General features: G+C 40.7%; 1 protein-coding gene across 1 annotated transcript in view; it reads right to left on the reverse strand.

Moving 5' to 3' along the window:
* LOC311116447 (NLR family CARD domain-containing protein 3-like) overlaps positions 1-25,961 on the reverse strand; it is a gene marked incomplete at its 5' end in the record, with an annotated part of 33,113 nt that overhangs the window by 2,794 nt on the left and 4,358 nt on the right. The window contains 3 exons of the mRNA XM_084191532.1: positions 1,379-1,472; positions 3,380-3,384; positions 4,426-6,224. Of these exons, the coding sequence (XP_084047658.1) occupies positions 1,379-1,472; positions 3,380-3,384; positions 4,426-6,224 (1,898 nt within the window). The remainder of the gene's footprint in view (positions 1-1,378; positions 1,473-3,379; positions 3,385-4,425; positions 6,225-25,961) is intronic.

Raw genomic sequence — 25,961 nt, forward strand, 5'->3', positions numbered from 1 at the left:
TGACAAATTATCATAATGTTGCTTGTAGACAGAAAAATGTATAGTACAAATATTTGAGTAGACTGACCAGAGCAGTTTAAAAAGCAGTATCAGTCAAAAGACAGACAGTGAGGTATCAGATTTAGATTGTATTGAGTATACAGTCCACACCATATCTATTTGACAGTGAAGCTAACATTTTAAATGTGGCTCTATACTCCAGCATTTTGGATTAGAGATCAAATGTTTCATATGAGGTGACAGTATACAATGTCACCTTTTATTTGAGGGTATTTTAATACATATCTGTTTCACCATTTAGAAATGAAAGCACTTTATGTATCTAGTCCCCCTATTTGAAGAAGTCATAATTATTCTGACCAATTCACTTATAGTGTATTAAAGTAGTCAAAAGTTCAGTATTTGGTCCCAAACTCATTGGTTGCATTTGCAGTTTGTTTTGGTTGTGTTTTGGGTTATGTTTTGCCCGATAGTAACTGAATGGTGGATGATGACTGGAGTAATTTTCTGTCTAAGTGAGTAGATAACATGTTTCTAAACACTACAAAATCAATCCTGATGATGCCATGAAGAAAGATCATGAACGAATCATGAATAATAATGAATGAGAAAGTTACAGAGGCTACAACAAAACATGCTAACCTCTCACCATTACCAATAACAGAGGGGGTATGATCCTTGTTCCTCTGTAACTTTCTCATTCATCATCATTCACGATTCATTCATGATTATTCATAATCATGGTAGTATCCACATGAATGTAGAAGTGTTCAGAAACATCTTCTATTCTTACTGACAATACAAGTGAAATGATTCCAAAATGACAGGACATTATTCACCATTCAGTTTCTATTGGGAAAAACATCATCCAAAAAACACAACCAAGACAAACTACAAATGTATTCAACAAGTTTGTAGAATCACAAGCTTGATGTAATCACTGCAGGTAAGGAATATGGGACGAAATACTAAACTTATGACTACTTTAATACAATATAAGTGAATATGTCCAAATTATTATGACTTCTTCAAATGGGAGAACTAGATACATAAAGTGCTTTCATTTCTAAACAGTAACACAGATATGTATGAATACCCTCAAATAAAAGGTGACATTCTGTACTGTCACCTCATATGAAACATTATATCTCAAATCCAAAAGGCTGGAGCATAGCACCAAATATAAAACTGTAAGCTTCACTGTCCAAACACATATGGTGTGGACTATGTGTGCCTGGTAAACACATGTGGATCTGGTGAACAGTTATCACTTGTTGACCAACTACAGGAATACTGACCTCAGAGTCTCCAGTTTACAGTGGGGATTCCCCAGTCCAGCAGAGAGCAGCTTCACTCCTGAATCCTTCAGGTCATTGTTACTCAGATCCAGCTCTCTCAGGTGTGAGGGGTTTGACTTCAGAGCTGAGACCAGAGAAGCACAGCCTTCCTCTGTGACTAGACAGCGTGACAGCCTGCAAAAGTACAATCATATTAAAATCACACTGCTATTCTTTGGTGTGAAAATATATTCTTTCAACAATTTCAGATACATCAGAGTCCTGAAACCTGCCATATCTATTCATATATATATATATACACACTACTACCAGTCAAAAGTTTGAACACACCTACACATTCAAGGGTTTTTCTTTATTTTTACTATTTTTTACAATGTAGAATAATAGTGACGACATCAAAACTATGAAATAACACATATGGAATCATGTAGTAACCAAAAAAGTATTAAATTAATCAAAATATATTTTATATTTGAGATTCTTCAAACAGCCACCCTTTGCCTTGATGACAGCATTGCACACTCTTGGCATTCTCTCAACCAGCTTCATGAGGTAGTCACCTGGAATGCATTTCAATTAACAGGTGTGCCTTCTTAAAAGTTAATTTGTTGAATTTATTTCCTTCTTAATGTGTTTGAGCCAATCAGTTGTGTTGTGACAAGGTAGGGGGGTATACAGAAGATAGCCCTATTTGGTAAAAGACCAAGTCCATATTATGGCAAGAACAGCTCAATTAAGCAAAGAGAAATGACAGTCCATCATTACTTTAAGACATGACGGCCAGTCAATACGGAACATTTCAACAACTTTTAACGTTTCTTCAAGTGCAGTCGCAAAAAACATCAAGCGCTATGATGAAACTGGCTCTCATGAGGACCGCCACAGGAATGGAAGACCCAGAGTTACCTCTGCTGCAAAGGATACGTTCATCAGAGTTACCAGCCTCAGAAATTGCAGCCCAAATAAATTCTTCACAGAGTTCAAGTCACAGACATATCTCAACATCAACTGTTCAGAGGGGACTGTGTGAATCAGGCTTTCATGGTTGAATTGCTGCAAAGAAACCACTACTAAAGGACACCAATAAGAAGAAGAGACCTGCTTGGGCCAAGAATCACGAGCATTGGACATTACACAGGTGGACATTTGTCCTTTGGCCTGGAGTCCAAATTAGAGATTTTTGGTTCCAACCGCCGTGTCTTTGTGAGAAGCGGTGTGGGTGAACGGATGATCTCGGCATGTGTAGTTCCCACCGTAAAGCATGGAGGAGGAGGTGTTATGGTTTTTGGGTGCTTTGCTGGTGACACTGTCTGTGATTTATTTAGAATTCAAGGCACACTTAACCAGCATGGCTACCACAGGATTTTCTGCAGCGTCACGCCATCCCATCTGGTTTGGGCTTAGTGGGACTATCATTTGTTTTTCAACAGGACAATGACCCAACACACTTCCAGACTGTGTAAGGAGAGGGATTGAGTGCTGCATCAGATGACCTGGCCTCCATAATCAACCGACCTCAACCCAATTGAGATGGTTTGGGATGAGTCGGACGGCAGAGTGAAGGAAAAGCAGCCAACAAGGGCTCAGCATATGTGGGAACTCCTTCAAGACTGTTGGAAAAGCATTCCAGGTGAAGCTGGTTGAGAGAATGCCAAGAGTGTGCAAAGATGTCATCAAGGCAAAGGGTGGCTATTTGAAGATATAAAAATATAAAATACATTTTCATTTGTTTAACACTTTTTTGGTTACTACATTATTCCATATTTGTTATTTCATAGTTTTGATGTCTTCACTATTATTCTACAATGGAAAAAATAATTAAAAATAAAGAAAAACCCTTGAATGAGTATGTGTGTCCAAACTTTTGTCTGGTACTGTATATACATGAATTAATGTATCATTATTAACAGTAGATAACATGTTTCTAAACACTACTAAATTAATCCTTATGTGTGTGTCTGTGTGTGTCCAGTGTGTGTGTGTGTGTGTGTGTGTGTGTGTGTGTGTGTGTGTGTGTGTGTGTCCAGTGTGTGTGTGTGTCCAATGAGTGTGTGTTCATTGAGTGATACAGGAATACTGACCTCAGAGTCTCCAGTTTACAGTGGGGATTCCCCAGTCCAGCAGAGAGCAGCTTCACTCCTGAATCCTTCAGGTCATTGTTACTCAGATCCAGCTCTCTCAGGTGTGAGGGGTTTGACTTCAGAGCTGAGACCAGAGAAGCACAGCCTTCCTCTGTGACTCCACAGCCTGACAGCCTGCAAAGAGTCAAATCATATTAAAACCACACTGCTATTCTTTGGTGGTGAGTAATTTTCTTTCTGTGAGTAGATAACATGTTTCTAAACACTACTGAATGAATCCTAATGATACCATTATTGAGAAAGATCATGAATGAATCATGAATAATAATGAGTGAGAAAGTTACAGAGGCTAAAACAAAACATGCTAACCTCTCACCATTAACATCAAATAAAAGGTGACATTCTATAATGAAACATTAAATCTGAAATCCAAAATGATGGAGCATAGCACCAAATGTAAAACTGTAAGCTTCACTGTCCAAACACATATGGTGTGGACTATGTGTGCCTGGTAAACACATGTGGATCTGGTGAACAGTCATCACTTGTTGACCAACTACAGGAATACTGACCTCAGAGTCTCCAGTTTACAGTGGGGATTCCCCAGTCCAGCAGAGAGCAGCTTCACTCCTGAATCCTTCAGGTCATTGTTACTCAGATCCAGCTCTCTCAGGTGTGAGGGGTTTGACTTCAGAGCTGAGACCAGAGAAGCACAGCCTTCCTCTGTGACTAGACAGCCTGACAGCCTGCAAAGAGATCATCATGATTTCACAAACACACTGTTAATTTAACACCAGTAGTGTAGAAGGACAATGGCAGATGCATTTGGTTTATTCTCTCAAACAACATATAGATTCATCTTCTGTATCCTAGAATTGTATGGTCATATTGTTATACAAATGTGAACACCAATACACTGTTTCAGTAAGTTTTTCAATATAATATAATATATTATATACATATTAAAATATATATTTTTCTCTAAACTGAATATTTCTTCCTGATGATTAGTACTTAAATGTCATTTTATGTACTCACAGAGCAGCTCTGGAGGCTTTGACCACTGGCAGCAGCCTCAGAAGACCTTCCTCTGATCTGGAGTATTTCTTCAGGTCAAACACATCCAGCTCCTTTTCTGAAGTCAGCAACACAAAGACCAGAGCTGACCACTGTGCAGGTGACAGTTCTTCTTCTGAGAGACTTCCTGAGGTCAGGTAGCTTTGGATCTCCTCCACTAGAGAATGGTCATTCAGTTCATTCAGACAGTGGAACAGATTGATGCACCTCTCTGGAGAGGGATTCTTCCTGATCTTCTCCTTGATATAACTGACTGTTTCTTCATGGCTCTGTGAGCTGCTTCTTGTCTTTGCCAGTAGACCTCGTAAGTGCTTCTGATTGGACTCCAGTGAGAGGCCCAGAAGGAAGCGGAGGAACAGGTCCAGGTTTCCTGTCTCACTTTGTAAGGCTTTATCAACAGCACTCTTGTAGACAGTAACTTCAGTAACTTGAGGTTCGGCCATTAGATTCTCATTGTTGTTGATGAATGAGAGGAACACATATACAGCAGCCAGAAACTCCTGAATGCTCAGATGCACGAAGCAGTACACCTTGTCCTGGTACAGCCCACATTCCTCTTTAAAGATCTGTGTGCACAACCCTGAGTACACTGAGGCTTCATTGACATCAATGCCAGCCTCTTTCAGGTCTTCTTCATAGAAAATCAGATTGCCATGCACAAGCTGTTGAAAAGCCAGTTTTCCCAGTGACAGAATGCTCTCTTTATTCCAGTGTGGACCTGTCTCTTCTTTCCCAAGATACTTTTCATTCTTCTGTTTGGTATGAAACACCACAAGGTGTGAGTACATCTCAGTCAGAGTCTTGGGCATCTCTTCTCTCTTATGTTTCAGCATGTGTTCAAGGACGATTGCAGAAATCCAACAGAAGACTGGAATGTGGCACATGATGTGGAGGGTCCTTGATGTCTTTATGTGTGAGATGATTCTGCTGGCCAGGTCCTCATCACTGAATCTCTTCCTGAAGTACTCCTCCTTCTGTGGGTCATCGAACCCTCGTACCTCTGTCACCTGGTCAACACACACTGAAGGGATCTTATTGGCTGCTGCAGGTCGGGTAGTTATCCAGAGGAGAGCAGAGGGAAGCAGATTTCCCTTGATGAGATTTGTCAGCAGAACATCCACTGAGGTTGACTCTGTGACGTCCCAACAAATCTTGTTCTTCTGGAAGTCTAGGGGCAGTCGGCACTCATCCAGACCATCAAAGATGAACAGAACTTTGTACTTGTCGTAGTTGGAGATTCTTAATTCTTTGGTTTCCTTTGAGAAGTGATTGAGAAGTTCGATCAAAGTGTGTTTTTCCCCTTTCATCAAATTCAGCTCCCGAAAAGGGATTGAAAATACAAATTGGACATCCTGATTTGCTTTTCCTTTAGCCCAGTCCAGAATGAACTTCTGCACAGAGACTGTTTTTCCAATGCCAGCGACTCCCTTTGTCAGCACAGTTCTGATAAGTTTGTCTTGTCCAGTTAAGGGTTTGAAGATGTCGTTACATTTGATTGCAGTCTCTGGTCTTGCTTGTTTCCTGGTTGTTGTCTCAATCTGTCTCAGCTCATGTTCATTATTGACCTCTCCTGTTCCACCCTCTGTGATGTAGAGCTCTGTGTAGATCTTATTGAGAAGTGTTGGGTTTCCTTGTTTAGTGATCCCCTCAAATACACATTGAAACTTCTTCTTTAGATTAGATTTGAGTTCACGTTGAAGAATCACAGCACGCTCATCTGAATCTAGAAATAACACAGAGGATATTAATATTACATCTGTTTTAATGCCTACAGTATTCTAAGACTGTCTTATAAAGATTAAATTATAATCATTTATTCTCTTGTCTGTATAAATCTGTAAATGTTTTCATAATGCATTACACACTGGTGTGACTGATTTATATCATTATTGGTATTATTGATGGCATTAATAATGTTGTCTCTCTCTCTCTCTCTCCTCTGTCTAAATTAATCAACACAACACCTCCCTGCTGCTACTTGATGAGGTCACTAGGTGTTGTGTTAAGGCTGCTACAATATCATTGAGTTACACAGCTACTTAAGCTGTACTTTAGCTACAGCTTTAAAATGTTCTAAAACAGCATTCAACATGAGGCAGACAGCTCTTACTTTTCTCCAGTGTGTCAGCAAGCTCCTTCTGGTTCATTTTCCTCAGGACGTGCAGTGTGATCTTCAGAGCCCCCTCTCTGGCACTGCTCTCCTGCTTCTCATATTCAGCATCCACCACTTCCTTATCCTATTTCTGACTCTCAAAGCCTTCTGGGAGTTCTGGACTAAGAATCCTCTTGAACATCTTCAGCTCGTTCTTCACAAATGTCATAATATTCTCTTCAAGCAACTGAAATAAATCAAGTAAATCAGTTAAGCAAGAGACTAAATGCTTTCTCATTAACACATGAATGAATGATTGACAGATCAACTTTACTTGAGGTAAACAAAAATAAATGTACATAACAGGACCACATACACTGAATATGGAGGCCAGGTCTGTTTGATGACTCTGGGAAGACTGACCACTGAGAATCTCTGACTCTGATCTCTCCTGTTGGTTTCTGTGGACAAAACATCAGATTACATCTCCTCATCCAGGGAGTACACACACACACACACACACACACACACACACACACACACACACACACACACACACACACACACACACACACACACACACACACACACACACACACACACATACACACACACACACACACACACAGGGAGGGAATGTTGTGTTAGTTTAATATTGATTCAGGGCTATGAAAATGGAAAAAATGATTATCCTATGGATTATGAAAACAACAATATTAAATGGGAAAATGGGAGAGGAGAAATGACTAGAGACAGTGTTGTTTAACTCACTGACCATGACCCATGAGTTCTTCTTACCTTTGTTCAGTAGAAAAGTCTCCCTCTCTAAACCTCATAGGTAGATTCATGGACTTGTCACTCTTCATGGACACACAGCTGGGTACAGGGGAGGCTGGTCTCTCCTGCTTGATTGGGCTTCAACACAACAGAGACAAACATTACGTCTCTCATCTACTCTGAGCTCAGATGGAGAAACAAGAGTTTCATTCCAAAACGCTATATATCAATTTTCAGAAATGCTGGTAAATTATATAATTTTATTGTTTAAAGAAATGATGAAAGAGGTTGGTGTGTTTTTTCACTATCTAATCATGGCATGGGATTGTTCAACGACAGACATGTATTTGTTTAAAATCTATCACTTGATGGTTTCATTTCAGACAGACAAATAATCATGTTTTTTTGCAAAATGCTATATATCTGCCTCACTCTCAGAGAAATAAGTAGTACTGCTAGGTTTTACACAGTAATAATATATATCTGCCTCACTATCAGAGAAATAAGTAGTACTGCTAGGTTTTACGCAGTAATAATATATATCTGCCTCACTATCAGAGAAATAAGTAGTACTGCTAGGTTTTACGCAGTAATAATATATATCTGCCTCACTCTCAGATAAATAAGTAGTACTGCTAGGTTTTACACAGTAATAATATATATCTGCCTCACTATCAGATAAATAAGTAGTACTGCTGGGTTTTACACAGTCAAATGTAACAAATAACTACATTGTTTAACAAAAATCTGTCCAAATGTACAAAATTCAATACAGTAATATGAGATCTGTACGTAAAACATTACATTATAGTCATTTAGCAGATGTTCTTATACAAAAGCATCTTAAGGCTATCTAGTTTATTGATAGAACATTCGTAGGAACATTGTTAAATCTCTGAGCTGGTTCAAAAAACCGTTGTTATTAACGTTGCACTTGAAAACGCTCATATCTTTAGAACTCTGTAGAACTCTGTAGAACTCTGTAGAACTCTATAGAAATCTGTAGAACTCTATAGAACTCTATAGAACTCTGTACAACTCTGTAGAACTCTGTAGAACTCTGTAGAACTCTATAGAACTCTGTAGAACTCTATAGAACTCTGTAGAACTCTATAGAACTATGTAGAACTCTGTAGAACTCTGTAGAACTCTGTAGAACTCTGTAGAACTCTGTAGAACTTTGTAGAACTCTGTAGAACAGCGTCGGTAGATGTAGAAAGTTGTGAATCGTTAGAAACTTTTATTTTTTCATGCGTCACTTTAAACACAGAAGATCTAAGCATAGAATCACATGGTTTATCCATCTCTCTGTGATGCTGGTTTAAACCCCCTGGTTCCGCTCTAGGTTTCTTCCTAGGTTCCTGCCTTTCTAGGGAGTTTTTCCTAGCCACCGTGCTTCTACATCTGCATTGCTTGCTCTTTGGGGTGTTAGACTGGGTTTCTATATAAGCACTTTGTGACAACTGCTGATGTAAAAAATGTCTTCTGGGAAGGCATATGAAGCACTGCTAACGCAAGAGGAACGACTGAAAAAGCATTTAACAGATTACTGTGATGTTTATTATTACTCTATAGGTTATTTACTCCTAAAAGCTTGTGCCGTCAGCGGCAGCGAGTACTCTGCCTTCTAGCACAAGCGAGGGGAATGTTGAGGTACATTTGCTTACCGGGAGGGTTACATGATGTAATTTATTGGCCGGCTGGAAGACGCACTCTTGTCTTATCTATTCCGAGGTTATAATGCATGTATACTAGGGTTGAGGTTGGAGCATCTGACTAGTGATTATTTACCCGGGGTTCAACACCTGCTATAGTCACTATTTAATTGCTCTTCCAAAAGCATCACAGGCCTAATACGAGATATATAGCTAACTAAAGTAATGAGTGACCATTTTAGACATGGGACATATAGTATTTGGTTGCATGCTATTTTATGTCAATCATATTGCTGCTTGTAGCCTATAACTGATGCTTCATGGTCTTCTGCTGCCATCTATTGGAAATATTTAGCATTACAAGTTATTAATTTACGTACGGACATTAGTGAGGCAGCTGAAAAATAAAGTCTATTTTTCTTGTTAATTCCTTTGATCAGTCTCAAACCTGCCCCACCTATCCCATGGCAATTGCTGGACTTTCACACAGAGGTTACTAGGTCACCCAATTCAAACCATATTAGAAAAATAACACAAATGTGTCTAAGTGTTCTGCCTTGCAATAATAAATATCATAAAATAACTAATTTAAAAAAACAACAACAGCAAAACGCTTAGACAGGTTTTGAGTAACAAAATAATACTATAATTGTATTTACTAAGTTAATATTATATCCAAAATAGTTTAGAAAGGTGTTCTAGGCTACCCTACCCTAGAATTAGGGTTATGGTTAATGCTAAAATAGGTTATACCTAGTGTTAGAGTTTCTGTATAGCACTTTGTGACATCTGCTGGTGTAAAAAGAGCTTTATAAATACATTTGATTGATTGTTAGGTTTAGGGTTTATATGGCAAAAAACAATATGGGTTTATGGCACTCTTGCTCCTCCTTGTGGCCGAATGTGGGTACTACATAACTCATTCATCACATTTACATTTTTTTTTGTCACGGGTCTCCCGGTCGCGGCCGGCTACAACAGTCTGGATTCGAACCAGGATCTCTAGTGGCCTTAGACCACTGCAAGAGACCTGACACTTCATGACACTTGCTTGGCTTAGGCTCATAATCTGAGGTAGCAACTGCGTCTTATCTACAAATCCATTAGCTAGACCACCCGATTAGACAACAATCACCCCATTATACCCATTTGGTTGGCAACTCAGTGAACTTGCGCAGTATTCGCTCAATTTGATGCCTATGAACGAAGATTTCGATGCATATCAAATTACCCAGCAGCCATTTAGAAACCACAAGTCGTCAAAAAAATGGTTATTTCTTAATTTAAAAATGTCTTCTGGCTGTTTAAAATCGGCCACATCTTGAAAAAGAGGACAGGGACATGCGTTTTGTTTAGATTGTACACTTTAAAAACAACAACAAATATGGCTAACCATGACCAGAAAATGTTGAATGTTTGATGGCTATCCGCCAGCCATCACCTCCTTAACCGTGTCTCACCTCACTATAGGTGACCACATTTACATTACATTTTAGTCATTTAGCAGACGCTCTTATCCAGAGCGACTTACAGTTAGTGAATACATATATATATTTTTTTATACTGGCCCCCCGTGGGAATCGAACCCACAACTCTGGCGTTGCAAACGCCATGCTCTATCAACTGAGCTACATCCCTGCCGGCCATTCCCTCCCCTACCCTGGGCCAATTGTGCGCCGCCCATGAGTCTCCCGGTCGCGGCCAGCTGCGACAGAGCCTGGATTCGAACCAAGATCTCTAGTGGCACAGTCAGCACTGCGATGCAGTGCCTTAGACCACTGCGCCACTCAGGAGACCTGCATGTACACTGGTGTGGTGAACAGCGTGCGCGCTCACCAAGTAGCCGTAACCTTGTTAATAATAAGTTACCTGAGGCAAACCTACAGGGTTAACGCAGGCAGGTCTCATTGATAACAATAGTGAAGCTGGCATTGTGACGCAGAACAATGGGCTGGGAATAGAATGTTCTCAAGGCGAGTCGGTGCCACGGAGCTCAATAGAACTAATACATTTACATTTACAGTCATTTAGCAGACGCTCTTATCCAGAGCGACTTACAGGAGCAATTAGGGTTAAGTGCCTTGCTCAAGGGCACATCGACATATTTTTCACCTAGTCGGCTCGGGGATTAGAACCAGCGACCTTTCGGTTACTGGCACAACGCTCTTACCCACTAAGCACCCTGCCGCCCCCAATAATAGGAGCTGGTAGGGTGAAAAATGCACAAACATAAGGCTTGTTTTTTCGCGATTACTTCATAACCAGGGACAGAAGGTAATATTATGAAACTTGGCTCCATGGCGGATGCAATGAACTAATTTTATCAGAAATAAACGTTGTAAAAAATGTAACTTGAGGCGCCCCGAAAATAATATTCAAAAGTTCAGTCCTTGGACACAGAGGGGTTAATAAACACTAAAGTTACCGTCCATCTAGTGAAGAGAGGAGAACCGGACAGAGGGAGTGTAGGAAGCCAGCATCCGTCAACGACAGAGGGAGAAGCCCTTCACGGTATTTAACAGGTGGAAGAAACAACCAGGGAGCTCCATCGGTCCACAAGAAATGCAGGCAGCCGGTGATGATGTAGTGGTAGCTAGGATAACTAGGATGCTGCTGGTAGAGTAGCTAGCTTAGCTAGCTGTACCGACTAGCTTGGCTAGCTAGCAGGTAGTTCGTCTGTCCCTCGAGGATGATGACGAATCCGGTGAACCACAAGATGAAACAATGATAGCGAGTGAAAAGGATCTGGCTACACTCATACTGTCACTGACCATTACGCAAAAAAAGCTAATTGAACAATCAACTTCGGCGTCTCAACACTGTATCGAACTCCGTCGTTATTCCCCAACATCACCTCAGACCACTCTGCGCGCAACTGGACAATATGCTTGGCGCAAAAACCGTACGTGGACGCGGACAGTTCTGTACGGGGACGCGGACAGTTCTGTACGGGGACGCGGACAGTTCCAGAACGCGGACATGAGCAGAGCCACACAATAAACTAAACCAGGGGTGTCAAACTCATTTTAGCTCAGGAGCCACATGGAGGAAAATCTATTCCCAAGTGGGCCAGACCGGAAAAATCATGGTATATATATATATATATAACTTAAAAACAACAACTTCAGATTGTTTTCTTTGTTTTAATACGATCAACATTCAACATAAAGCTGGAGCCTGAGGACAGTGTGTCCAAAATAGTACAAGCACAACATCACTATTAATCATAAAACACGTCAAGTTTATTTGAAAATTCGAAAGAAAAAGAACACACAAACAAACAATGCCTCAGTGATTAACAGAACTGTTTCACAGATCACAGAACTATATCAGGGTGTCATTTCTCAGGCAGAAATGTAGATAACAATAATGAAATCCTGTTCCCCAAACAAGTGCAAGAACCACAGAGTCAAGAATAGGTTAAATATACAAATAAAATAAAATCAATTAAAAACAATAGCACATCAACATAAAAACATATAAACATAAAGCTGGAGCCTGAGGACAGTGTCCAAAAGCACAACATCACTATTAATCATAAAACACCTCAAGTTATTTGAAAGTTCTGAGGACAAAGAACACACAAACACACTATGCCTCAGTGATTCAAAGAAGTATATCACAGATCACAGAACTATATCAGGGTGTCATTTCTCAAGCAGAAATGTAGATAAAAATAATGAAATCCTGTTCCCCAAACAAGTGCAAGAACCACAGAGTCAAGAATAGGTTAAATATACAAATAAAATAAAAACAATTAAAAACAATAGCACATCAACATAAAAACATATAAACATAAATCTGAAAGCGTTGCTCAAACTCCCGTAACAGTCCCGTTATTTTATCTTTGAACCGCTTCATGTCTGCCACATGTTGGGTCGCGCACACATTTTTCAGACAGGGGAAGTGAGCTGCATCACCACCGGCAAGTTGCGTCTCCCACAATGACAGCTTCAACTTGAAAGAACGTATGCTGTCATAATACTGCGTGACAACTTTGTTGCGCCCTTGCAGCTGTTTGTTCAAGTTATTCAGGTGCTCTGTAACATCCACCATAAATGCAAGGTCCTGCATCCATTCTGCGGAATGAAATTCTAACACTGGTTTGCCCTTTTCTTCCATGAACTGTTCAATTTCTTCTCGTAAATCAAAGAAACGCCTCAGCACAGCACCTCGGCTTAACCATCTTACCTCAGTGTGGTGTGGCAGGCCATAGATGTGGTATTTCTCTCTGAGAAGGCTGTCAAACTGACAGTGATTCAGGCTTCTGGATCGGATGAAATTAACAGTTTGGATGACCACCTTCATGACGTTATCCATCTTTAATGACTTGCAACACAAAGCCTCCTGGTGCAAAATACAGTGGAAAGTCAAAAAATCACGTCCTCCATTTGCAGATTTCACTTTCTCTCTGAACTTTGTCACAACGGCTGCTTTTTTCCCGATCATTGAGGGCGCACCATCTGTAGCCAGGCTGACAGCGCGGGACCAGTCCACTCCGACCCTGTCCAGCGCGCCGACGAGTGCGGTAAAAATATCAGCTGCTGTCGTTGTATCCGTCATCGGCACCAACTCCACGAACTCCTCGGTGACGGTCAATGTGTCATCAACTCCACGGATGAAAATGGCCAGTTGTGCAACATCTGTAATGTCCGTGCTTTCATCAATTGCAACCGAAAACGCAATAAATGACTTTACTTTTTGCTTCAACTGGCTGTCCAAATCCACTGAAAGATCGGAAATCCTGTCTGCAACTGTGTTTCTTGTCAGGCTGATATTTGCAAAAGCCTGCCGCTTTTCAGGGCACACAATCTCCGCTGCCTTCATCATGCATGTTTTTACAAATTCACCCTCACTAAATGGTTTTGAAGCCACTGCGATTTCATTAGCAATGAGGTAGCTAGCTTTCACTGCAGCGTCACTGATGTCTCGGCTGTGAGTAAACACAGACTGCTGTTTCTTCAGACCCGCCAACAGTTCATTCACCTTCTCTCATCTCCGCTGTCCTTGAAAGTTGTCATATTTGTCGGCATGAAGACTCACATAGTGGCGATGAAGGTTATATTCTTTCAGCACTGCAACATGCTCTGAACACACCAAACATACAGCTTTCCCATTCAATTCCGTGATTAAATAGGAAGACCATTTTTCTTGGAACACTCTGCACTCTGCGTCCACTTTTCTCTTTTTTGACAGAGACATATTGGGGCAATGAGGGTAACAAAGCACATAATGTTAAAAGTAGAAGCCGTAATAAATATCACGGGCAAAACAAAGTAGCTCATTGGCTGCACGTGCTTGACCTACTTGCTCTGCCCCGGTATAAACAGTTTGCTTGCTTAACACAATTGCTATTTCGCCATCCAGTGGACGCAATTGGAACAGCAGTTAATTTTATTGAAAAATTGCAGCGTATTTTTATACTTTACAATATATATATATATATATACATATTTTTTTTTTTATCATCTCGCGGGCCGGATTAAACCCGTTTGCGGGCCTGATCCGGCCCGCGGGCCGTACGTTTGACACCCTTTGCTTTAGACAATATGTGGGCATATGCTGATGTTGCATTTGGAGGATGCATTTTATGCATTTTCTATAACAGGGCTCTCTAATCCTGTTCCTGGAGAGCAACCATCCTGTAGGTTTTCATTCCAACTCAAAACTAGTGCACCTAATTCAAATAATGAGTTGGTTTCTAAGATTAATCAGGTTAGTTACAAATGGGGTTGGAGTGAAACCCTACAGGTGTAGCGCTGTAGAAACAGGGTTGGAGAGCCCTGTAATGTTAGGCTGGCTATTCAATAGGCTAGATTTGTCTGTACAGACTTTGATATGACAAAATGATGACTTTGTTGACATTTATTTTGGCGCTCCCTCACCTAAATAAATAGCACTACACCACTGGATAAAGGACCATAAATGATTCTGTATCTCAAGCGGACTCTGTCTATTGAATGTCTGACGGCGACCTAACTTTATAACATTATAAGAGTTTGTATGCAGCCCAGACCTACCAGTCTGCCCGTCTTTCCTTCAAATCAACACATTTATCCGGCTTCTAATGTTGCCTAGAAATTTGCACCACAGTTTCAACATCCATTGTGTAACTGCCTAGGCTACACACTTACTTTTAATTTCATATGAGGAAACTGGTGCGGCCTCCTGTTTTCTTGCAGATGAAGTAGCCTCTCATAGGGAACTCATTCAACCAGCCTAAACAACAGTAAATAAAATATGTAAAATGGTCAAGAAACAATGGTGTAAAGAGAATCCTGTCCTCCTAATATAGCCATGTACATTAAAGACAGGTATATTGCTACAGATGTAGGATCTTAATTTGAGCCCGTTTGCTACAGCAGGAAAATAATCCTGAAGCAACTCGACATTTGAATTATTATGTGGATTATAATGAATGGTCATTTTTTAAAAGGGAAAGGTGGAAAAGTGGAAATTACAAACTTCAGAAGCCTTTTTAACCCTCCAATACACGAAAAGTGTTAGTTCTACTGTAACAAGGTGATTCAATTAAGATCCTACATCTGTACAGAACATGTCTTTATCTAAACCAAGGCAGTTTGCATTATTAGCAATGACGTTGCAACTGTCAGCTGCTGTAAACCTATGTGATTGGATGTTATAGACCCCCATCTGAACAGTTTCTTTCCCCATGCTGTAGCCCTCACCAACTGGCCATCTGGCCCATAGAGACTAAAGGACTATGCCCTCTACGCTGCACACCACATCAAGCCATCTCTGAACTGTACACTACCATCTGGTCCATAGAGACTAAAGGACTATACACTCTATGCTGCACACCACATCAAGCCATCTCTGAACTGTACACTACCATCTGGTCCATAGAGACTAAAGGACTATACACTCTATGCTGCACACCACATCAAGCCATCTCTGAACTGTACACTACCATCTGGCCCATAGAGACTAAAGGACTATACACCCTATGCTGCACACCACATCAAGCCATCTCTGAACTGTACACTACCATCTGGTCCATAGAGACTAAAGGACTATACACTCTATGCTGCTCACCACATCAAGCCATCTCTGAACTGTACACTACCATCTGGTCCATAGAGACTAAAGGACTATACACTCTATGCTGCACACCACATCAAGCCATCTCTGAACTGTACACTAAATAACTGAACTATACTGCATTAGCACTCTGTTCATCTCTCTTAGATATATTTATATAAATCTCCTGTATACCCACTGTACTGTATTTAAGTGATAATGCCAGAGAAGCCGGTGTTTGGAAGATATTTTGGTACGGGTTTTGTTAGGCAAACTGTGCCAATATATCCTCCAAACACCGGCTTCGAAGGCATTATCACTTGTATTCAACGAGTTACCAACATATTCAAATAATGATTAACATATTTTCATTTAAAACGTTATTTTGATGAATATATTTCTTACTATTTCATCCTTCCACAAGATATAGTCCCGACACAAATCTATGGTTGCTACCCAAGCCGGCTGGTCGTTCGTTCTATCGGTTCGGTTGCCAGAGACGCGACCCAGTTGTTAAGTATTTTTGTTCTGTATCTATAGTTATAGTCTTTCTGTATCTATCTATAGTCTTTTTGTTCTGTATCTATGGACGCGACCCAGTTGTTAAGTCTTTTTGTTCTGTATCTATGGATGCGAACCAGTAGTTAAGTCTTTTTGTTCTGTATCTATGGATGTGACCCAGTCGTTCGTTCTAAATGTTCCATTGCCATACTGGCTGGCAACGTTCTTATCCCTTGCTTGCTAGCTAGCCAACTACGGCTAACTTAGTCACGTCAAACAGTGCAGCCAGAATAACAGCAAAGTAGCTGCATTTGCGTTTGTTTAAGCTGTTTTCTAGTGACATTTATTTGGATACATCCATAACAATGAGCTAATGAGGCGCGATTTCACCTGGCATAAAATATGTGCTCTCTCGTCAGGACACTGTTGTTCAGAGGAGCTAGCCAACAACACAGCTAACACAATAACTTCCAATAGAAGCTGGAAAGACTGAAAACTAGCTGCACTTCGTTTCGTTTTACCTGTTTTCTATTGATATGTCTTTGTATTCATGATTTCGACTGGTTGAGAAAAGCTGCCTGCCAGTCTGTCTCATCCCAACTCCTGACACGTTCATTACTATGCGACAGCTGGAGATCAAATTTGAATATTGAAACAATGTTGCAAATGTCGGACAGACAGCAATGTTTATACAAACCTCTGCTGTTGAAAACTAAATGTTAGTCTAAAAGAAATGTGAGATAATGTCTAGATGCTTTTTATAGTGGAGATCAAGTTTATAAATTGCCTGGCTGGGCTGATGAGATAGTGGATTGCACAGTCAGATGGAACAGAGTAAATAGGCATTTAATGTCATAGATTTAGCCGGTGGTAATTTGTGGAATAGACACCGGCTGGAATGAAGTTTTAACCAATCAGCATTCAGGATTAGACCCACCCATTGTATACATTTGTATATCCACTGCTCATTCTCTTATAGCTCAATGCTCACTCTAGCTATTTGTGTATAATGTTGTATATAAACTTTGTGTAAACTACTCTCTGTGTTCTGTCTCTAAATGTTGTCTATCACTAGAAGCACCATATCACCAAGTAAAATTCTGAGTAAAGGATCTTAATTTGATCACCCCCCACTGCAGAATAACTTCCATGCAATTCAATGTGAAATGTAGAACTATGATCAATGAATATTGATGTATTGAAATCACAGGAGGTTGGTGGCACCTTAATTGGGGAGGACGGGCTTGTGGTAATGACTGGAGCGGAATAGGTGGAATGGTATCATTAATATGAGCTGTCCTCCCCTCAGCAACCTTTGACTTGCCCACATCCAGTTAGCGCCATTTTGTATGATTAAACTGTCATGTCATTATATATTTTCCGTTCTGCTGAGAGAGCACCTTCCTGATGACTAGCACTCTGTACATTCCTATGGATGAGGCCTGAGCTGGAATGTGAAGCTAACTGAAGCTAGCTAGCTTTAGAAAACCAGTATATCTAGCTTGCATCATAGTACACCCCTCAGGCTAAGTTCAGGTTACAGCATCAGGCAGATATCAACAGCCGAGTTGTAGGCTACAACCTGGGTTGTATTCATTAGTTTACACCGCAGCCAACAGTTTTAAAATGTTGCAATAAACAATTTACTCCAAACGCTGTACAACGTGACCTAAACGGTTTCCGTTGCCAAACGTTTTGCTACGGTGGGCACTAATGAACACACACAACCTGTTTTGAGAAAGTATAATTTGTTGTTAGTCTTTCCACAGTATTTATTAGTCTCTCTTTCACACAACATACCTTCCTGAGTGAAAAGCGTTAACAGTAGATTAGAAAGAGAAAATGTTGTTGCTTGTTGTGTTTTAAGCCTGTTTTGAGAAGACAAGTCTATAGACCTATGATACAGTACACTCTTAGAAAAAAGAGTTCCAAAAGGGTCCTCTGGTTGTCCCCATAGGAGAACGCATTTAGGTTCCAGGTAGAACCCTTCTGGCTTCCATGTAGAACCCTCTGTGGAAAGGATTATTCATGGAACCCAAAAGGGTTCTACCTAGTGCCAAAAAGGGTTTTTAAGGAGAGTAGGCCTATTATAACACTGTCCACAAAACATATCATCAACTATATGAATACACATAACAATATCATCAACTATATGAATACACATAACAATATCATCAACTATATTAATACACATAACAATATCATCAACTATATGAATACACATAACATTATCATCAACTATATTAATACACATAATATCATCAACTATATTAATACACATAACAATATCATCAACTATATTAATACACATAACAATATCATAAACTATATGAATACACATAACAATATAATCAACTATATTAATACACATAACAATATCATCAACTATATGAATACACATAACAATATCATCAACTATATTAATACACATAACAATATCATCAACTATATAAATACACATAACAATATCATCAACTATATTAATACACATAACAATCGTCGTCTTACCTTTTATATGTCTCTCAATAGAAGTAGAGTCTGGAATGATCATTCGGTCGTTGAAAGTTCCTTTAGTTTGTTCTGCTCATTTCCATATCAGGTACTACCTGTTCTCTCTCCCACTCCCTGTCTCTTTATAGCTCTTACAATGTGCCTTGGCATACATTCTACAAGTGTCTGGAACTCCGAATGTAGTTCTGATTTAGTGTTCCAAATGAAAACAATTTGATTAAAGAGGTTAATATGGTTAAAATACATTAAGACTGAGTAATGCTGTGATTGTTTTTATAATTTTTTACTTGAAATGTTTGACTTTATTTTCCCTATGTCCTTTCAATATAGGAACAATTTGTGAAATGACAGCCTTCTGTAAATATGGACAAAAGTATATGGATTCATTTGATGGTATGTGTCTTGCAACATTATGTAAAATGACAGGTTGAGAAAAACTGCATCTTCCTAGGTGCATATGTGAGAAGGAACGCAAACTGTCTCCCTATGTGTGTGCCATCCCTAAACATCAAGTGTTTGTGGTCCTCTCTTCCCAGGGGTAGCAGCTCCTCTCTCCCCAGGGGTATCAGCTCCTCTCTCCCCAGGGGTATCAGCTCCTCTCTTCCCAGGGGTAGCAGCTCCTCTCTCCCCAGGGGTAACAGCTCCTCTCTCCCCAGGGGTATCAGCTCCTCTCTCCCCAGGGGTATCAGCTCCTCTCTCCCCAGGGGTAGCAGCTCCTCTCTCCCCAGGGGTAGCAACTCCTCTCTCCCCAGGGGTAGCAGCTCCTCTCTCCCCAGGGGTAGCAGCTTCTCTCTCCCCAGGGCTATCAGCTCCTCCCTCCAGGGGTAACAGCTCCTCTCTCCCCAGGGGTAGCAGCTCCTCTCTCCCCAGGGGTAGCAGCTCCTCTCTCTCCAGGGGTAACAGCTCCTCTCTCTCCAGGGGTATCAGCTCCTCTCTCTCCAGGGGTAGCAGCTCCTCTCTCCCCAGGGGTAGCAGCTCCTCTCTCCCCAGGGGAAGCAGCTCCTCTCTCCCCAGGGGTAGCAGCTCCTCTCTCCCCAGGGGTACCAGCTCCTCTCTCCCCAGGGGTAGCAGCTCCTCTCTCCCCAGGGGTAACAGCTCCTCTCTTCCCAGGGGTAGCAGCTCCTCTCTCCTCAAGGATGTGAAGACATTGGTGGCTTAGCCCATAGCAGTAGGGGGGTCCGGGAAGGAATTTCAACAGCTAAATCCATGAATACATCTACAGTGTATTGCCAAAAACCACTCAACATATTCAAACATAGACTCTGACCTGTCCAATGAGCCAAACTGATTAAAGAATCCCACAGTACCTTAACTCTCTCTCTCTCTCTCTCTCTCTCTCTCTCTCTCTCTCTCTCTCTCTCTCTCTCTCTCTCTCTCTCTCTCTCTCTCTCTCTCTCTCTCTCTCTCTCTCTCTCTCTCTCTCTCTCTCTCTCTCTCTCTGTGTTATGATATATTTTTGTCAGATGTTACTATGGTATACTGAAGTATAATTACAAGCATTCCATAATTGTCAAAGGCTTTTATTGACAATTACATTAAGTTTCTTTTTCAAGACCTCTGCAATCCGCCCTGGCATGCTGTCAATTAACTTCTGGGCCACATCCTGACTGATGGCAGCCCATTCTTGCATAATCAATGCTTGGAGTTTGTCAGAATTTGTGGGTTTTTGTTTGTCCACCCGCCTCTTGAGGATTGACCACAAGTTCTCAATGGGATTAAGGTTTGGGGAGTTTCCTGGCCATGGACCCAAAATGTCGATGTTTTGTTCCTCGAGTCACTTAGTTATCACTTTTGCCTTATGGCAAGGTGCTCCATCATGCTGGAAAAGGCATTGTTCGTCACCAAACTGTTCTTGGATGGTTGGGAGAAGTTGCTGTCGGAGGATGTGTTGGTACCATTCTATATTCATGGCTGTGTTCTTAGGCAAAATTGTGAGTGAGCCCACTCCCTTGGCTGAGAAGCAACCCCACACATGAATAGTCTCAGGATGCTTTACTGTTGGCATGACACAGGACTGATGGTAGCGCTCACCTTGTCTTCTCCGGACAAGCTTTTTTCCGGAAGCCCCAAACAATCGGAAAGGGGATTCATCAGAGAAAATGACTTTACCCCAGTCCTCAGCAGTCCAATCCCTGTACCTTTTGCAGAATATCAGTCTGTCCCTGATGTTTTTCCTGGAGAGAAGTGGCTTCCTCGCTGCCCTTCTTGACACCAAGCCATCCTCCAAAAGTCTTCGCCTCACTGTGCATGCAGATGCACTCACGCCTGCCTGCTGCCATTCCTGAGCAAGCTCTGCACTGGTGGTGCCCCGATCCCGCAGCTGAATCAACTTTAGGAGACGGTCCTGGTGCTTGCTGGACTTTCTTGGGCGCCCTGAAGCCTTCTTCACAACAATTGAACCTCTCTCCTTGAAGTTCTTGATGATCCGATAAATGTTTGATTTAGGTGCAATCTTACTAGCAGCAATATCCTTGCCTGTGAAGCCCTTTTTGTGCAAAGCAATGATGACAGCACGTGTTTCCTTGCAGGTAACCATGATTAACAGAGGAAGAACAATGATTTCAAGCACCCCCCTCCTTTTAAAGCTTCCAGTTTGTTATTCTAACTCAATCAGCATGACAGAGTGATCTCCAGCCTTGTCCTCGTCAACACTCTCACCTGTGTTAATGAGAGAATCACTGACATGATGTCAGCTGGTCCTTTTGTGGCAGGGCTGAAATGCAGTGGAAATGTTTTTTTGGGATTAAGTTAATTTTCATGGCAAAGAGGGACTTTGCAATTAATTGCAATTCATCCGATCACTCTTCATTCTGGAGTATATGCAAATTGCCATTATAAAAACTGAGGCAGCAGACTTTGTGAAAATGAATATTTGTGTCATTCTCAAAACTTTTGAACACGACTGTATACACACACTTAGAAATATGGGTACAGTATAGTTCCCTGGAGTACAAAAATATCAAAATACACAATGTACCTTCAGAGATATGTAATGTATTGTCAAATACTTTATGATGATAGACTTTATGATGATAATATATGCCTAGGAACTAACTTGGTTAAGGCCACAGGACTGAAAATGAACGAATTCAACGACCATGTCTCTGTCACTAACAAGTACAGTCAGTGGTAATGTTACAATTCACTATAAAAGGCAAGACACACTGGGAAATGATTTAGGAGGCGTGGCTTAGTGGGGGCAAGGCTTTCACATTACCTGGAGTGGGAGATGTACCGTGCTACAGACAAGCCCCCTTTATGAGAGTCACAAGTACGCATCAGGCACTGAAGGAGGCAGTGTCATGGTGCGTTTGTTACCAGGTGGGAAGTGGGAATTTACTACATAACACTGGGAAAAATCCACTTGAACGGCCCTCCAACTGGTAATTACTAGTGGGAAACTGGTCTATCATCCTGAGCGCCCACTTCTCCCACACGGTGACCTCTGACCTCACCTACTAAGGAAATGGTTTCTATAACAGCATTTTTGGCAGTTAAATGCAACAACAAAACATTATTTATAAAAATCTATCTGTTTTTGAACTCTATAATTTGTTTACAAGCATGATAACTGTACTTTTAGTTAATGGTTGACGAAGTTGTTGGCCATTAGCCAACCACCGTTTATCAATGAGTTCAAATTAAATGAATGCATCCAACTGCTTTTTACGACTTCAGAACTGGTAAAATTCCCAACTTCCACATGGTTACAAACGCAGCATCAGAGTGGAAACTTGAGAGACCAAACATAACAATCCTGTCACAACAGAAAATGCCATTGTGAATGCTGAACAATAGGAATGTCTTTTAAAGAGTCCTTGGCAGTTTGCACAGTGCAAGAAATATTTTGGATTTCCATTTGGGAAACTGCTTTGTTTACAAGGAACTATAACACCTTTGCCTTCTCTTATGATTTGCCTGTTGTGTGCTCTGTCCCCACGTTGTCTCAGTATGGTCAGTGGGAGCTTCCAGTCTTTGGAGTTCTTTGGGAAAGAAAGGGCCTTTTGCCACTTCAGCTTCACCTTTATGAATAATTTCCAGATGCCGGGCAATTTTTGATTGTGGTTTCTCACAAAAGAGACAGTAATGTTTCGATCAATCTTTAGTCTTTGTAACGTGCATGACTTCAAGTGAACTTGCGGATTCTTGCACAGAGGTGTCAGACACAGTATTTCTATGTCCCTTATAGGCCTTTGTTCTTCCATACAGTAAAGCTCTAAACTGCTCTCGTTGCCACGTTCTGTTCCTGGCACATATTCATCTTCTGTTGTTTCTATGTTTCTAATTGAGTCTTCAGAATCATATCCAAGCATTTGTTTGTTGAGCTGAAATCACTAAAACAATCAGAATTCATACAGTTGTTTTACTGAATACATTGTCTGATCACTGAAAACATGAACTGTTTTACTCCAACATATCAACTCTTATTTACTAAACCAATAACTGTTCAATCATGTCCTGATTTTTCTGAAAAGGGTTATTTCATATAATCAAGAAATAAAAACTGTAATCATTCCATTACCTATTTTGTAGGCTAATGCACAGAATAGTACACGCCCCAAATCCTATGGGGACAGCCAAAGAACTCTTTTAGGTTCTAGATAGCACTTTTCTTTCCTAAGAGTGTAGAAAGATGATATCCACAGTATTTTGGCCTGAGCTCATGGTCTTCCTCTACCTCTTCTGTGACAGCCAGGGGGAGCAGGAAGCTGACTAGTGGTGGTTATTCAGCATGAAACGTCCATTGGGGTGGGGGCATGGTAAGACGACTGTAGCATCCACAGTGTTTAGAAAACAACACAATACATTATCTAGCATTCATTTCAATTCGGCACAAAATAATCAGAAACGACCTAAACAAACTGCAAATGCATCCATCGAGTTTGAAGAGTCACAAGCTTGATGTATCCATTGCGTGCAATGAATATGGGACACATACTAAACTTTGGAATTGAAACAAGCCCCAAAATGCTACTGCACAAGTATCCCAAAAACATTTCCCTAACACAAGTGGTTAGTACCTGTGCAAGAATGAAATAATCACAGCCATTTTGTGTTGAGATATAAGGGGTTGGGGTCAATTCCATTTAAATTCCATTCAATTAAAAAAGTTAACCAAATTCCAATTCCACATTTTCCTAATTGAAAACTATTGAAGAGAATTGGAATATCAGTGTACTTCTTGAATTGACTGGAATTGAAATGGAATTGACCCCAACCCTGTGTGATATACTGTACGTTGATATTTACAAATACACTCTCTGTTCTTTCCAGTTGCGGAACCACTTCTCTGGTTGAAACAGATGTATTGTCAATTTTTGGGCTCGACTGAAAAATAAATCAAATAAGAACCATTTCAAGTAATGAAATGACAATCCTCATGTCAGTGACTTGGATCTTATGAGAGGTTGAATTGACTGGCTTCCAAAATAAAAACAGAAGGAAGCAGAGCTCTAGCAAACACATTTCTAAGCATCTAGGTCAGGGCTATTCAACTGGCAGCCCACAGCCAAGATCCATACCATTTATCAATTTAGAATGGCCCTTTGATAAATGCTGAACATTAATTAAAAAGAATCTGCAAAACAATCCCAGTAAAAATGGAATGTTTAGGGCCAAAATGAGCCCTCGTTCAATATTCTCCAATGGGAGAATCTGTTTTCCTATAGTCTTGCCCATTAAGTGCTGTCAATCAATATAAGTAACATACCAGTTGCAGCCAATCAGAGCTGCTAACAGGGGTACAGGGACTGTCTGCCCGCCTACTGGCTCTTTCGCCACTGATAAGACTACACTGCCAGAGCGTGCTTTGGCTAAACTCAGCATTGACTTAAAAAACAATGGACTCAGTTATGGCTATCATAAACTTTATCCGATCAACATTTATCCTTCAACATTGATGTTTCGTGGTCTGCTGAGCATCATGATATTCTTTTACATAATGAGGTTCGGTAGCTAAGTAAGGGTAGGCCTAATTCTCTCTAGAGAGTAAGGGAGTTTAGGGAGGAGATCATTGCTTTGCTGTAATGAATATGTAGTGAATTATCATTAAGTGATAACAGTCTGGGGGAACAAGGTATGAGGATACCTCTTTCCAAAACATGTCCCCTGGTCACTCCGAGTACATATGATTAAAGGAGCCCAAGGCACCTTGATTACATAGATCACACAGAGGAGCGGTTGTGATTTCTATTAAATGATGTTTTCTAGGTGGAAGGTTTATCCTGTGTATGAGATTAAAATGTATCAGCTGATGATTAGGATTGTTAGATGAACCCACTAAGTTCCTGATGAACTCAACTGGTGAGCCTCTTTAGCAGCTAGTTCCATGGACACACTGATTCCAATGTCCTTTGCCAAGGTCAGATGACTTTCAGTCAACAGTCTCTTTTGTGTAGCTTCACTCCGTAGCCCACAGAGATCACACCCAGTGGCTCTCCAGGACCAGGTTCAGAGAACACCTGACTCACTGATAATAGTCTAACACCTGGAAGGACAAGGTATTCACTAAAATTTATTTAGTGGGTTTTAATGAAGGGTTTTAATTGAAGATATTGTTTAAAGATATTGTCCATCATGTTGTGTGCAGAAGAGGCTTTGGCCTTCTGGGCTTGTTCAATGACAAGGCCATTATGGAAAGAGTTGTTCAGCTGTATAGACACATCAACACAGTAATTCAGTATATCTGGTCCTCCATTATGGAAAGAGTTGTTCAGCTGTATAGACACAACAACACAGTAATTCAGTATATCTGGTCCTCCATTATGGAAAGAGTTGTTCATCTGTAGAGACACAACAACACAGTAATTCAGTATATCTGGTCCTGGTTGCCATAGTTACAGTAGGTGCCCATGTTGACGAGCTACAGGGATTTAGAATTTTAACACAAAAGCTTAAATGAAGAGAAAAGTTTCCTGTTTCAGGTCAG

Source organism: Coregonus lavaretus (assembly GCF_964263955.1).
Source record: "Coregonus lavaretus genome assembly, contig: HAP1_SCAFFOLD_960, whole genome shotgun sequence".
Taxonomy (NCBI): domain Eukaryota; kingdom Metazoa; phylum Chordata; class Actinopteri; order Salmoniformes; family Salmonidae; genus Coregonus; species Coregonus lavaretus.